We start from the raw sequence: 15208 nt of genomic DNA on the forward strand, positions 1-15208 counted from the left end.
CGGCCGCTGGTGGGCCCCTAGTATTTTAGAATTAATATTAAAATGATAAGTATAAATAAAAAACAAGCATGCGAAAATGTTTGAATAAAATTTAATCACAATGAGAAGCATCTGTAGAATTATCAATTTCTAACGTCTAGTTTAGAGCCTTCCGAAAAAATGTGTTTACTAACATCTAAATTTCTAATTCTTTAGTATCAGTAAAAACGGTTCCGTTTTCCAAGAATATGATTCACCAATCTCATATAAAATATTCCTCTCAAATGTCTGTTATAAATGGTCCAGAATTACGTAACTCGAGTAATGTAAATTCTTCTCTAATGCCCAAGACAAATTTTTTCGATATAAAAATGCTGTGTTTGAATCCATAATAAACGTGTTTACCGATGATAAATCAAATTGCACCTTAGAAAATGTATACCATGCTAAGTAGGTTCAGTTCTAAGAAAGCCACCGATAAATATACGACAGTTATACTTGGTTTCCTTAAAGTCAAACTGCATCTTTTTACATATGAAGGTAAATAATCGAAAGCAGATGAGAATTACTTTCGAACCTCGCCTTGGTATTTTGAGGATATATCATTCGACTTGACATCCGTACTGATTTCCCTTTAGGCTGGAATTTATCGGCCTAAAATTCTAATTAAAATATTTGTCTTACCTTGACTTTCTGCAGGAATAACGTCAGGACTTTCCATAGTTGAATCAATGGATTCTTCTTTGTAATTCTGCAATGGAATTTCACACCTGGAAATAAACACAACAGTTATTTTCTGAAAAATACACCGAACAAAGTTTGTAATGATTAATTTAGTAAAGTCACGTAATTAATAATGAGAAAATGTGGCAGTGTTGAACAAAGGGGTTATTTCTTGGAATAAATAATTCTTTCTTGTGTACGTGTATGGGGAGTTGTAAAGATAACATTTTCCCCTCCTTCTATGACTGGACATTAGCTGTGGGTATTTTACATAACATAATCGAGTAATTTTATCTATTATTCACAAGATGTGATCCAAAGTACTCCGCAGCAGTAGGCATACATTTAACTTGCTAAATGGTAAAAGGGGGACAAACACAGAAGCAAACACGGTAATCGAACGTATGCCCTAGGTTGTGGTCCTCGTGGCCGACATTCTAGATTTAGTTACATATTTGGAGGAGGTTACTATCACAGAAGATAAAATGCAAGCTTATATGGATGCAGACAATACTATTCCCATCAAAATCTCTCGATGACAACCGAATAATAGGATATGTAGTAGAAAAGCAAAAAAATGATGATGAGGAGGGAAAGAATGAAGATGACGATGATACGTAGACCAAGGATGTACAGCATACAACATAATAATAATAAAAATAACTGTACACAAATGATATCAAGATAACAATTAGACTAAGAATGTAAAAAAATGCTTTGAAAACTTTTTTAAAACTTATTTATATTTTATTATTATTGTTTTTAATTTTATAAATATAAACAAGTTTTTAGAACTAAAATCAGATTCTAACTGCACAGAAGTTCAATATGTTCGAGTTTAATATGGCTACGATTGATGTCTAGATGAATGCTTTTAATATTTGGTATAATATTGCTTAACTTAACTTTTAAATAACCTCATTCAAAAATATTCAATCAGTTTCTTGTTTTGGTTAATTACTAATTTGCTTAAAGGAGGATTCCATTAGATAAATTGAGAGAAACGTCAACAATGAAAATTCAGTAATAAACTTTTTCTTAAAATATTTCCCAAGGATGATTTTTAAATCCATAACTTACCGCATCCATGTTTTTGAATAAGACTTAGGCTTGAATATCCTCCTTCCATGCAATCAACTCTTCTTGCATCATAATATCAGGATCATATACGTAGTAGTGCGAAGATTCTATCAGACATTCTGTCATATTAAGACTATCAGTATTTTAAAAGTGAACACTGAAATTTTCTTTCAAATGTTGCAACTGGCTCGTATGTAATGATATATCTTCTGACGAATACAATTCTTTTCGATAATGGACAATCGCATTTCAATCATCAAAATAATGGAATACTTTTCGATTCAGTGTCGATGTGAACAACTCATTTTAGTACGAAAACCAAAGATAATCGCTCTATTATATATGAGATTAATGTGTTTTCTTTTGCGTGGCATTGAATGATTAATATATATTAGCTAAGTAGAATATATGTTTTCTATTATATATGAGATTAATGTGTTTTCTTTTGCGTGGCATTGAATGATTAATATATATTAGCTAAGTAGAATATATGTTTTCTACTGTTTCTGAATTTTATTAAAAGTGTCTCTACAGGTTGTCACCTTCAAAAAAATATTTGATCACAGTATTAAGAATATCTACAAAACGCCTCAAATATTTACCCTCGAAGAGCCAACATACAGTTTATAAAAACCAAATTGTGTTTTGACTTTTACCTTTATATATTGAACTTATTAAATCAAAATAAATACATTAAAATGATATTAATTTTTACAATATATGAACATAAAAACAAATATTTTTATTTTTGCTTTTTATATGTTATTTTTTTTATTTAGTGAATGATATAGCTTAGATTTAGTAAAAAATTAATTATGTACTTTAATAATAAATTATCTTTTGTAAACAGTATGATCTTGGTTATGCAGATCCATTGCAGTTGCATATTCGGCTACCGATTCCCAATCGACATTCTTCGACCCCGTTGGGAACCCCTGTTAGAGAACGTCATAGTATACACATTGAAAGTTTGAAACTACGACGACAGTCTTGTCAGCAGAAAGAAATTTGAAGTTATATGCAATGACACTAAGAAATGCGTCGTTTCCATGTAATATAATATATGTGGTAATTTTAAAATGTTATTTTATTTTACTTTCCTAAAATATAAAATCCTGTATATGTTTTAATTCTAAATTATTTGCAAGATTTTCGATATGATTTATTTAATTATGATCAAGGCTCCAAAAATGCAACTACTGTATTCCACAGTTTCTTGAGATGGCATTTTGAGATATATTAATAACTAAAAACCTTCTTGAGATATATTAATACCTAAGTTTTAGAATTATGTATTTATTATCTAGAAAAATCTCTTATCTGGAATAGGCAAAGTCTCTCTGCTCCATCTAAAAGAGGTTCTACTGTATCTCATTTAATTACCTAATATGAAATAATAGTCGTTTAAAAGGTTTAGAAGCTCAAATGATCACCTGATAAAAATTTTCATATATTATCTTATCTTATCAAAATATAATCATTCATGGTAAATTCGTCGAACACGTTTGCAACAATTTGTTTTTGATATAAGTAATTATGGTAATTTTATTCCAGTTTCCATTGCTTTCGATATTTTTACCTATATTTAAATATTAACAGTTATTTGAATTTATCATTAAATATTTATTCCTTCACCTGTTTAAAATACTTTAACGTTGCCAAATTTTCTGAATAAACTTCGCACTTTTAGAAGCTTAGACATATTAATACTGTGCCTAAGTAGAATTTAAGGTATGCAAATACTAATTTAACGTAAAACTGCTTCATGCAGTTTTGAACAAAGAATTGATATGCGCATAAATAAATTAATAAAATTTTCCACGTATTTTTTTTACTGCAACATATGTTTGCTGCTCGTTTTTTGGGCGTTTTGAAAATTACAGCGCAGTTGGAAACTTTACATTAATATTTTGAAAATTATTTTGATTATAATAGTTTGGAAACTAGACAAACTAAAACACAGAAGCATCAATATAAGAAGAATTAAAAAAGAAAATTTTTTTCCAGAGCTAGTTTTAAGTTTGTGAATTATTATAATTAATCGCCAAAACTTAGCAATTTATCTTAAAAATTCTACATTAAAATATTTTTAGCTATATCCATCTGTACAAAAAGCAAAACAAAATTGGTTTGTTCATTAAACTGCAAAATTAATAACATAAAATAATTAAATTAAAAAACTAAATCAAATTCTGCAAAAAATCGCTTATAAGTATCAAACTCACGCACTCACAGATTCTTCATTTTATAACAGAGATTAAACACATTGTATTTTATAACAAACTCCTCTAGAAAGAGGATCGACTTCAAGTCAAAATTAAACCCATGATCTTAAAACTTTCAGGTGTATTCCTTAAAAGATTAAAGTTTTGGCAGTTGGTTTCTGTAAAACCATCCGTAATGTTCTAAGATGCAATAAATTTAAGTTTCATCGCATCATAACATGCCTGAATTCACTTGGTCAGATTACCGGTGCATAAAATCTTGTAAAGTGCAGAAAGGAAAACCCAGCAACCGTGAGCAAAATATTTCATCCAAAGCTATATGCAACAACCCAACTTTAAAATTCCAGATACTCGGAACTCTATTGCTAAAGAAACTGCGTGAACAAGCTTGTATTATAAAGGCAATTACCCATCAAACAATTTTTAGACTATTTCACATAATTTTAGAACATGCTTCAAAGAGTTCAGAACGATACTCCGTGGAGCTGCGGTTTCGATGAAGTACTTTTTAAGCATTCAGAAAATTCGGTTATTATTTTATAGACTTTAAATGTCTTTCAGTGGTTTTCTAAAGTGATCAGCTTTTGACTTTTAAAATGGAATGCGAGTATGTGGATCAGAACCGTATGATTTAAATAAATATATTTGAAAACTTAATGATAATTAATACTGGAAAATGTAATGAAAATTAATCAGCTGTTGGAAAGATAGGCCAACATACAACGATCTCATTGACCAGAGCTCAAATAGGAAAAAAAGGTATTTTCATGCATTGCGCCTTTTCTTCAGAACTCATTACTTAAAAAAAAAAAAAAAAAAAAAAAAAAAAAATCGGACAGCTTTCAGATTTTATATTACGCCCAAAGAAGCGTTTTTTAGCGTTCTGTGTGTTACCTTTATATTTAAATATCGTGTTCTTCGCACTTAAATCACATAGAATTCAATACAGCAGCAATATTATGAAATATTTAAAAACAGCATATCTTTAGAATTTCTGACAGACAGTCTCACGCGCTAGAGATAAAAATGTTTTTCCCGTAGAGTGATGCCATTGCTTGCTTTGAAATCCTTGAATTTATTAATCAAAAATTCCTCAAAGGTTTACAAAATGTGAAATAGTTAATAAAACAAATACAAAATTCGGGCGACCAGGTGCCCATGTTCAGGTTGAAGGCTACGTTTTTCACAACCTAGGTAATGACGTTTTTTCAGTGTGAAAAGCATATATACATTCATGCAGAATCTTCATTATTTAATTTCTTTAAATATAATACAGTGCGATAATGTTTGGCGAAAACAACTTAAAAAGTCTTTTCCCGTTTCTAGTGAAACGCTACAAAATGTCGTTTTGGAACTAATAGCCCGTCTGGGCGAATAATATTCATGTTGCTAGGAAGCATTGTGAAGTAATGCAACACATTGTGAAATATGACAAGTTGCTGTGTGGAATACATGTTCTAGAAGTAAACATGCTGTAAATTACGCAAAATATCTAAGCATACATATTTTCTGGAGATTAAGATCTTAACTGATGCCATAATTATTCTTAAATTTTATTATTCTAATCTAGTATTTGATTTCAACACTTCACGGCAGTCTTCCAACTAGGTTTCGTGTTGTGATAATGGGAATGGGTTTGTACTACATCAGGCATGTCAAACTCGAAGCTGATGAATCGCATACGATACACACATTGTAATAAGTCTAAAATCTGTAAAAAATTTTCTGTAAAATTCTTCTAAAAATTGTCAGCATGAACAATATGTTTTCAGGCCTTGGAAAGCTGACTATAGGAAAAAGATGTCAGGTATCTGGAAGAAAACGATAAATATATGTGCTTATATTCACTAACTCACGATCTTCAGATATATGTGCATATACTATCCGGACATTTTTATGTTTCTTGTTTTAGCATCAGAGGTGATATTAGTCTCAAATTTCACAGTTTTGTGCGTATCACTTCTGTGACCGTCTCATTTTCAAATGTTGCCACAAAATCTCATCAGCAAATATTACTTTTAAAGAAATAAAATAGCGAATATAAAAAAAGTTTGGCAACACAAATAAAAGGATATCGCTACCAAATTTTATCGTCATGCTATTATTTAAAAAATTACAACGAATATACATATAAAAATGTGTGGTAACATTTAGCATTTTATCGGAAAATCTAAAGATATCTCATATAAAATATTTTTAACTTCCAAGCGACCGTTTTCTGCCATTTAGGAGCATAATATTTATATTTTTTTAAATTTAATCTCCCTGTTATTGAATAACAAATTAAGTTTCTTAATAGCAATAAATGCAGTTCTTTATCTTTTTTATTAACTACCAGCTAAACTCGTAAAATTATACTAGCTGGATTCATTAAAATTATGGCATATTTTTACCCTTTTTGTATAGTAATTTCAGGTGGTATCCCGCGCCAGCTTCTAATTATTTGAAAAGTGGAATAGAGAACAAACATAAGATTCGAGAATAATAGCCCTTTAGACTAAAAATAATAGTACCTTTTAGACTAAAAAGTGCTTGACAACACCTAACATTGCATGTATGCACTGATCACTGTGTTTATACACTGTGTAAATGAATAAAACGCAAGAACTGCATGTCCAAATCTGTCGAATGTTGAATATTGAAAGCATATTTACAAATTATGCTTCCGCTGTCAATAAATGTCAGTATTTATGTAATAGTGTTATCATATGGTAACCGTTGTGGGTAAATAATATGAATTAAGTGTTCGTATTAATATAATCGCACTGTAACTTTTGAACGTATATCATGCATATGTGAACAAATTGTATTATGTGTTATCTCTGTATTCTGTGTTTAGAATCGTAAAATATCCAATGATCTGTACTCAAGTTGTAGATAACATACGTTCATTCTGTTCAAATTTGCTATTTAATTCTGCTCAAATATGGTACATTCTAAATCATGCATTGGCCATTGAATGCAAATGATGTACCATAAATATTTCACCAATACCATAAGTCCAAACATAAAACGAGGCAACTGATGACCCCCCCCTCCCTATCGGTGGCAGAGCTTGCAATGCGGATTGCACCAGACAACAGTAACACATCGGCAGCAGAATGGCTTCGTGGGCCTCAGGAAGACGTTCTTAATCTGGACATCTTGTGTAACAGAGTTTTACCTACTTAAGGTAAATAACAGGTGTCTTCGGCGCTTGTACCACTGCGTCGTGAATTTTAAAGACATGCTATTCTTAAAATTTTTTCATTTTACTATTTAACTTTATGCGGCGTTAGTGAGATCAAAGTGATAATAAAGTTGAAAATTTTAATAATAGAGTTAAAATGGCAAAACGATTGTGCCCGCATAAGGGAGTCCAAAAGCTGGTAGAAAAACTGAAAATTCAACGAGAGCATAAAAAAATTCTGGTGCAACATTACAATCTGAATCCATTCAGATTTTCGTTTTCTTCTCTCATTCCTTTATTTTTCATTTTTTAAGAACTGCAGGGACAAGTAGAACTGGACAGGACTCCAGAATTACACCAGTAGTATAAACAGATATAGTCCCCCCCCCCTCCGCACTAACTGCAGTTCCACAACAACTGTGAGGTAAAATATCTTAAAATAAATTTATCTTAAATATCTTAAAATAGATTTTATATGCAGTAACAAAGTTTTCAGCATTTGTAATTCTAGTGAAAATATTTCAGCATATTTATATAGTTTAACATTTTGAGTCGAATTTCTCCGACTCACGATTTGCATTTTAACGGATGGGTTTAGATTATTTTGTTTTACTCTAAATACGAGTAATGAATATGTGCATATATGGAATTAATTCTAGCATATCTTTAGCAATTGATATGCATTTTGTTACATTTTCATTCAAAACAGAAACAGAAGAATCTAGTTTAAAATAACGAATCTACAAAAATCATCATTCCTATGGAAATACCATGAAAATTTTGGTTTAACGTTATACCATTTCCTTCTTAGTGTTTCGAATAACATTTCGGAAATATAATGGTTGTCTGAAAAAATAAATTACATTGTATACGTATCGCTTGTTTATATATTATAGATATAAGAAGATAAGCAAACAGAAAATCAAAGCATACATCAAGGAAGGTCCCTTTTTATATGATTCATCAAGTTATATGGACATCAAGGAAGGTGTTTAGCTGTTTTCCCGCCTTTATGTCTCGAGGATACGATATTTTTAAGCATTATAATGGACATGCATAGATTTTCTGCATTAAATAGTACGGTTTTAAAAAAGGATAGTTTGGCATCGAAATTTGTTTTTCAATGGTTGGCAACAAACCAGTTTTATGTTTTCTCGTATACCTGGCAGTCCAGCGAAATTTAATTTTCAAAGCTTTAGATTAGAGTTTGTTAGATTAATTTTGCAAAGCATATTTGCTGAATTTCTAGAAAGATAACTTGCCAATTCTAAATAAAAATTAAAAAATAAAAGGGCAAAATTCAAAATTGGTGAACATACTAGATATTGACTAAAAAATCTCAGACGATTCTCTAAAATTCGCGAAAAAATTCGCTGGAATTTGAGCCCCTATTACGTTACTGACCTAACTATAAGCATTCTATCTGCTAAAATCGTTTTCGTGTTCAAATTCCTAGGAACATTCAATGTTCTCTTACAACTTTCTAGAATTCAGTTCCTAGCAAAGCGAACAAGCTGTATCGAGTTTTTCTCGTTTAGAACGCAAATGTGGGTTAAGATAAGTTATGTTCATTCCACGAAATCTTTACTCAAAGTAAATAACCCTCGCGTGCTTCCCGGTAATTAACTAACACTAATCCTTCATGGAGTTGTACCATTTGCATTCTTATTCTTTGAAATACAATACAGTGGTATCGTATGTAAAAAGATTTGTTTTCACTGAAGCAAGCAATCATGAATATGTAAACAAGTAAAGTAATTAGCAAACGTACGTGAAAAGTTAATAAAGAATGATACTCTAATTATTTGCTTTTTATATTCCTTGCAAATATACATTTTTAATGCTCTTTCTCAAGATAGCGTAAAATATTTAAGAATTACGAAATATTTGAACGATGAAAGAAATGTTTTATGTAAATCAGAAAGTAAAGAAAATAATGCTTGAATATAATGAAATGTTAAACAAAAACTTACTTCACATCTTTCAGCTCTTCAGATTCTGGAAAAAAAGAGAAGTACACATATTAATATTTTCCGTATGCAACTAAAAATCGTAAAATTTCATTACATTTTTATAATAGTATTTAAAGCTTGTTCACTTTGCATGCAATTCTGTAACACTTCGGAGTGTTTTGAAAATATTCTAAGTAGCTCTTGAACAGCTGATTGTAAACCATCGTTCTTATTTAAGAAATAAATCACGTAAAATTCGCATTTAGTAAATGATAATTTTACCTGTGCAATGCCATAGAATAAAAATACATGAAATATAAATTTTTATATATAGCTCTCCCCCGTAAAAAGGTTTCAGTACAAAAAATCGGTTTCATTCAAGAATTAATCAGATAAATCAAAAAACAAAATACCACTCATATATAATCAAAATTACCTAATATTCATTAAAATCTTTTTCATTTAAATTTTACAGAATACTATACTTGTACAGCTTAAAAATTGCATAGCTTATTGTATACTAGATAAATGTACACTTCTGTACTAGATACTTGTACAGATAGCATTTATTATTATATATATACCAGAAATGTAAGTTTTTGCATACGAATTTCCAAAAAATAACTAAGCGTATTAATAATGAAATAAGGTATTTGTTAAGGGAACCCAAAAAACTTTAGAATATGATGATTTCGAATTTTTGCATTTTCAAATTCTCTACACTTTTATCTTTCTAAAAATACCATTCTTTAATCTCTTTGAAGATCAGAACTGTAAAAAAATCTAGTTTTAATTTGTCATCGAATGCTTCGGTAAATGAGGATTTTTATATAAAAACGCGTTTTCCCTCCAAACGTGATTTTTTTTATACTCGATGTACCTTTTCTCAGGAACTACTACTGCTCACAGGTATCTAAAATTTTTGTGGCTTATATTAGGTTTCCTAATATTTACTGAAATGAGCTTTTTGTGATAAACTAAGAAAAAAGAATTTAAAAAGTTTTTTTCTGTGTGAGAAAAGTGCTAAATTTTACTATGCCTAACAAAATATTCTGTAAATTACTCTAAAATTCAAAATGTTTCAAAATCTCATTTCAGTATAATTACACATAGGCATACTTTAATTACACAAAAAATTTTTAAGCGTGTATCTACAGCAGATTTTGAGAAAAAGTGCATCGAAAATGGCCAATTTAACATTGTCGGTAAAGGGGTTTCTGACATCCCTTAAAAATCTCTTATTTTACTTTTAGTTGATATTTAAATCTAAAAATCTTTACTTAATTTATAAATTTCTTTCTAAGTTTTAACTTTTGAATTCTGAAATCTCTTATATTTTGTTTAATTATATTTAGCTAACATCTAAATCTAGATATAGTTAATCTGGAGATCTACTATTTTATTTCTAGCTGAGCTTCATTAATAAGGTATTATATCATTACTTCCAAGTTAAATTCACCAATGTGCGAAATTAGTGAACACATTTAAACGTTTTGTACACATTTTCTTCAGCTACATTTGTGTTATTAGGTTTATGTTCTCATATAAGCTTTCATAAATCTATATTTTCTTTTCGCTTTAGTAGAGCGTAAAATGTTAAAAAAATATTTCAGAATTTATATTTCTCATTTCTTTTCATTTGGTAAAATTGGTTTAAATTTCGCAATGTTTCTCATCAAAATTTTAAAAGTAAAATCTTTTTTTTTCATCATTATCTTTTCTTTTTTATTTTTTTTCCTAAAAATACCGTTTAATACAATAAGTTGTAATTTAATAAGAAAGATTTTAATTGACATATATGGCTTCCCCGAAATATTTTGTCTAGAAGGTTCATGTAAAAATCAAATTTTACGTATTTTCCTAAAAGATTTCAATTGACTCCAAGCTATAACTAGCTGTCAAAAATCCTATATTATTTTGCCTACCAGCGGCCGAGCGGTAAAGTCACTGAACACTGGTAGTTCGGTCCGAGGTTCGAATCCATCGAACGGGCTAGCTGCATGGGTGTTTTCGTGGTTTTCCCCAAGTGTAACGTGTATACGAGCCATTTCCCTTAGTAAGTCCTCCACGAAGGCATCCCCCCCTTAGGCAGATAGCCCTAGTGTGCTTTGCCATAATTAAATACACCACTACACCTATATTATTTTATTCGTTTCTTTAACTGAATCTGCAATAACTTGCTCTAGAGACAACAGTGCGATACTTTTGTGCATATTACATCTTTAGTTTATGTAGTAATAAAAGTAATGGATGCATATTTTTTGAAATAATTAGCTTTTCTAAATTCTGTGAAACCTTATATTGTCTCAGTCTGTGCGCCATTAACATAATGACATTAGAAAGAATAATCAAATGTTGAGATATTTGTGAGCAATAAGGTGTAAGAATGACGTTTGCTATTGTTTTCATGATTTATTTTCATAATGTACCCTGAACTGCACTTACATAGTATATATTTATATCTTTGTTTTGGTTTCCAATTTGATAGAAAATGGTTCTAATAGATAAAAATAATATAACCCAGCTTACCTACTTTATTTTCGCAGCCCTATCATTTTTTTATATCCAATGGTGGGCACTTTGCCTATTCAACAGGTTACAGCCGAAAACATCGCGGACGGAAACGTCGCGGAGAAAACAACGCAAGGCGAAAATGTCGTGCTACAAAACATCGTGGGAGAAAACATCGCAAAGAGAAAACATCGCAGTCCTAAAACATCGTGGTACAAAACATCGTCGTCGAAAATAAAGCGGTTCAAAAACTTCGCAATTTAAAAACATCGTCGTCAAAAATATCGTGGTAAAAAATAAAGTATCTACAAATCATCGCATGACGATAACATCGCAGACATGCTTTTTTCATACATGCTTTTCGCAAACATGCTTTAATAACTGTAAATGGATATTCCCATAATGATTTGTGAGCGCAAAATGGAAAGAAGTATAATTTTTACTTTCACATTTTTTTTATTAACTAATAAATTTTTTCTGAAAAAGTAAGAAGGAAACTTAAGCATAGCAAATTAATGCAACTTATAGCAATTAATAGAATTTTAAACCGACATAGTTAACTAACAAAGGCCATTAATAAATCATTTTTATAAAGTTTTTACTGGTAATTTTTCATGAAAAGTATAATCTATAAGTTGCATTTAATTTTCTATGCTTAAGTTTCCTTCTTACGTTTTCAGAAAAAATTTATTAGTTAATAAAAAATGTGAAAGTAAAAATTATCCTTCTTTGCGCTCACAAATCTTTATGGGAATATTCATTTACAGTTATTAAAGCATGTATGGAAAAAGCATGTCTGCGATGTTATCGTCATGCGATGATTTGTAGATACTTTATTTTTTACCACGATATTTTTGACGACGATGTTTTTAAACTGCGAAGTTTTTGAACCGCTTTATTTTCAACGACGATGTTTTGTACCACGATGTTTTAGGACTGCTATGTTTCCTCTTTGCGATGTTTTCTCCCACGATGTTTTGTAGCACGATGTTTTCGCCTTGCGTTGTTTTCTCCGCGACATTTTCGTCCGCGATGTTATCGGCGGACACCATTCAACATTGGCCACTCCTAAGGCCGGAAGTGGCGGCCATTTTATTGTGTAGGCTCCTAATAAGTGGCTTACGTTGCCTCTTATGAAAGAACGTACAGTTACACCCATGCCTTCTCAAGGATTCGATCCCGGGCCCTTCGGTACTGCAGTAGGCTACACTAATCTCTATACCGTTGGACTGCTTATCCCTACAATAGCCTTGCGCTATCAAAGAGCGCTTCACAAAGGTGTCCTCACATAAAGGTTCCAAACTCTTGTGCAAGTTGACCGCTGTTCGAAAAGACAGAAATCTTCATAACGGTGCCGCTTCATAAAGAAACGTATACTGTTACGAAATGTACAGGCGCCGTGAGATAGCTTCTCCGCAAAGCAGTTTTAGGGTTGCCATAAAACGGAAAGGTAAGGCAGGGTTACCACATTCGGCAACAATTTTTTTCCTGAAACAGATGGCCCGCATATTTATCATCTAGTGCTTTTCCTAAAAGTCCATATCTGTGATCATCCCTTTTAGAAATAGTTGGTCCTGCTTTCTGGAAACGCAAATTTCAAATACTAAATGAACTAGAACAGGGGTTCCTAAAAACTGGTTCCACAGGCTGCATCATGAAAATATTTTCTTTGAAGAACTAAAATATATTTAAACTTTTTGTGTTTTATTTTTACAGTTATGTACATATACTTAAATTATGAATTAATTTATAATTATTAATTTATTGTTGATAATTATTCTTAATTATTTATTTTTAATTCATTAAAATATTATTTCTATCAGATTCCTTCTTTCTCTTTTATAAAGAGCAACCTTTAATAGAGAATTTCTAGAAATCAACTTTCCTTTTTCTAAAGTTTTTACAGGTCTCAATGCAAAAAAAATTAGGAAACACTAGAAAAAAGAAAATATTAAATGGGAGGGGAGATTCGAAACATTTCATTACTAACGGTAAAAATGATATTTTATGCTTGAAATCGACATGTACATTGATAGCCGAAAGAAAATCAGATAGGATATTTAAACTGATAGGTAGAATGTATAAAAATGAATGTTTGATATAACATTAAAGAATTAGACATTTGTATTAAATTTACTGTCTGTATTCCTTCTGGATTCAAAAGAAGAAGGATTTGGTTTAAAAAAATTACGCACACATCCTTTTGGTCGTTATATATATAGACATTAGTTTATCACTTCAGTGCAAATAACTTTCAATTGATTACAGTACCCAAGTTCTTCTACTAGAAGCTTAAGCTGAAAAATTCTTCGGACTGATGAAAACTTTAGGACTCATGCCAATGTGAGTTTTTTTCATAAAAGAACGGAAAACTCTATAATAATTCAGCATTTCACGTAAGGGTGATGGCTTGTCATTTTGAATAAAACATCCTCCCTTTTCTAAAGTCTGAATTGCGAAGTCCTCGTTTTGAGTAAAGGTTCCGAATATTTATTTCATACTCTTTTAATTAATTAATCAGTAACTGAAATGGAGATCGGATTTGCATAAAAAGGAACGCACCTTTATGAAAAACGCTCGATTGATATAAGTGATAGTGACGAATTGATACTGTGCCGACGATCACTTTCAAGCGAGAAACTGATCTCGATTTGTGCATGCTCCCTAATGCCGAGGCACTGTTATGAAGGCGTCCCACAGAATATTTCCTTAATGCAGAAATGCGACGGGTTTATATCCATATCAATAACGATTATGTCTTGGTGTCCTATCCACTTACGTCTCTCTTGTTCTGTAATGATTTTTTAGAAGCAGAAAATTATGAATCTTTTTCTCTGTAATCAGTATTTTCACACTCCCCCAAGGAATAAATCAGTGTGTTCTTGCCTTCATAGGGGCCAATGCACATATTGTCCAGCTTACCATACTAAAAATACATCCAAGTCTTCTTCAGACGTTAACTATATCTTATACAGTTGTATAATGGTTCCTGACATTGATGAAAGACATGGGATTGTCTTTCATCGATAACCTTTTCTGTAACCTCGATGTAAAGGAATGGAAATGATCCATCATGATTAAAAGCAGCCCGCCACTGACAGCAGAACAAAAGGCCACTGTTATTTTTTCGGTTACTCCACAGTTACTCATCTATACGTTTTCAGCAACAGAGATAACCACCAACGTTAAGATATTTTAAGAAAGAATATGTTAATATTATTCACATCTATCAAATCTACACTTCAAAACGAAAGTGTTAATAGCTGTTAGATTTACATACATTGTAAGAAAAGAAACATATATATTTACCGGGCGAAAATTTTACTATAACTGTACACCAAAAGGTTTATGAAATCTAGAATGTTTTTGTGCTTTTTATTGGAGGTATAAAAAATTAAGAAAGCCAATAAAAGACTCCGAGAATTCTTGTTTTGTTTTTGGCATTCTTTATCGTTTTATTTGAAATCAATACCTACTGCCACTGTCACGTAATTTCTAAAGATGAAAGGTTGAGCTCAGTGTCTAGTTAATTTATGTGACCTCATAGAAACTTGCCTGATCCAATAACA

At 30.9% G+C, this 15208-nt stretch overlaps 1 protein-coding gene across 1 annotated transcript in view; it reads right to left on the reverse strand.

Annotated features, from left to right (window-relative positions):
- LOC118185857 (cell surface glycoprotein MUC18-like) overlaps positions 1–15208 on the reverse strand; it is a 1126921-nt gene that overhangs the window by 176839 nt on the left and 934874 nt on the right. The window contains exons 10-11 of the mRNA XM_085820901.1: positions 9150–9174; positions 664–749 (exon numbers count right to left, since the gene is read on the reverse strand). Coding sequence (XP_085677027.1) covers positions 664–749; positions 9150–9174 — 111 coding nt within the window. The remainder of the gene's footprint in view (positions 1–663; positions 750–9149; positions 9175–15208) is intronic.

Source organism: Stegodyphus dumicola, chromosome 7, assembly GCF_044657685.1.
Source record: "Stegodyphus dumicola isolate Sdum_Otavi_A_Nest chromosome 7, ASM4465768v1".
In the NCBI taxonomy this organism is placed as follows: domain Eukaryota; kingdom Metazoa; phylum Arthropoda; class Arachnida; order Araneae; family Eresidae; genus Stegodyphus; species Stegodyphus dumicola.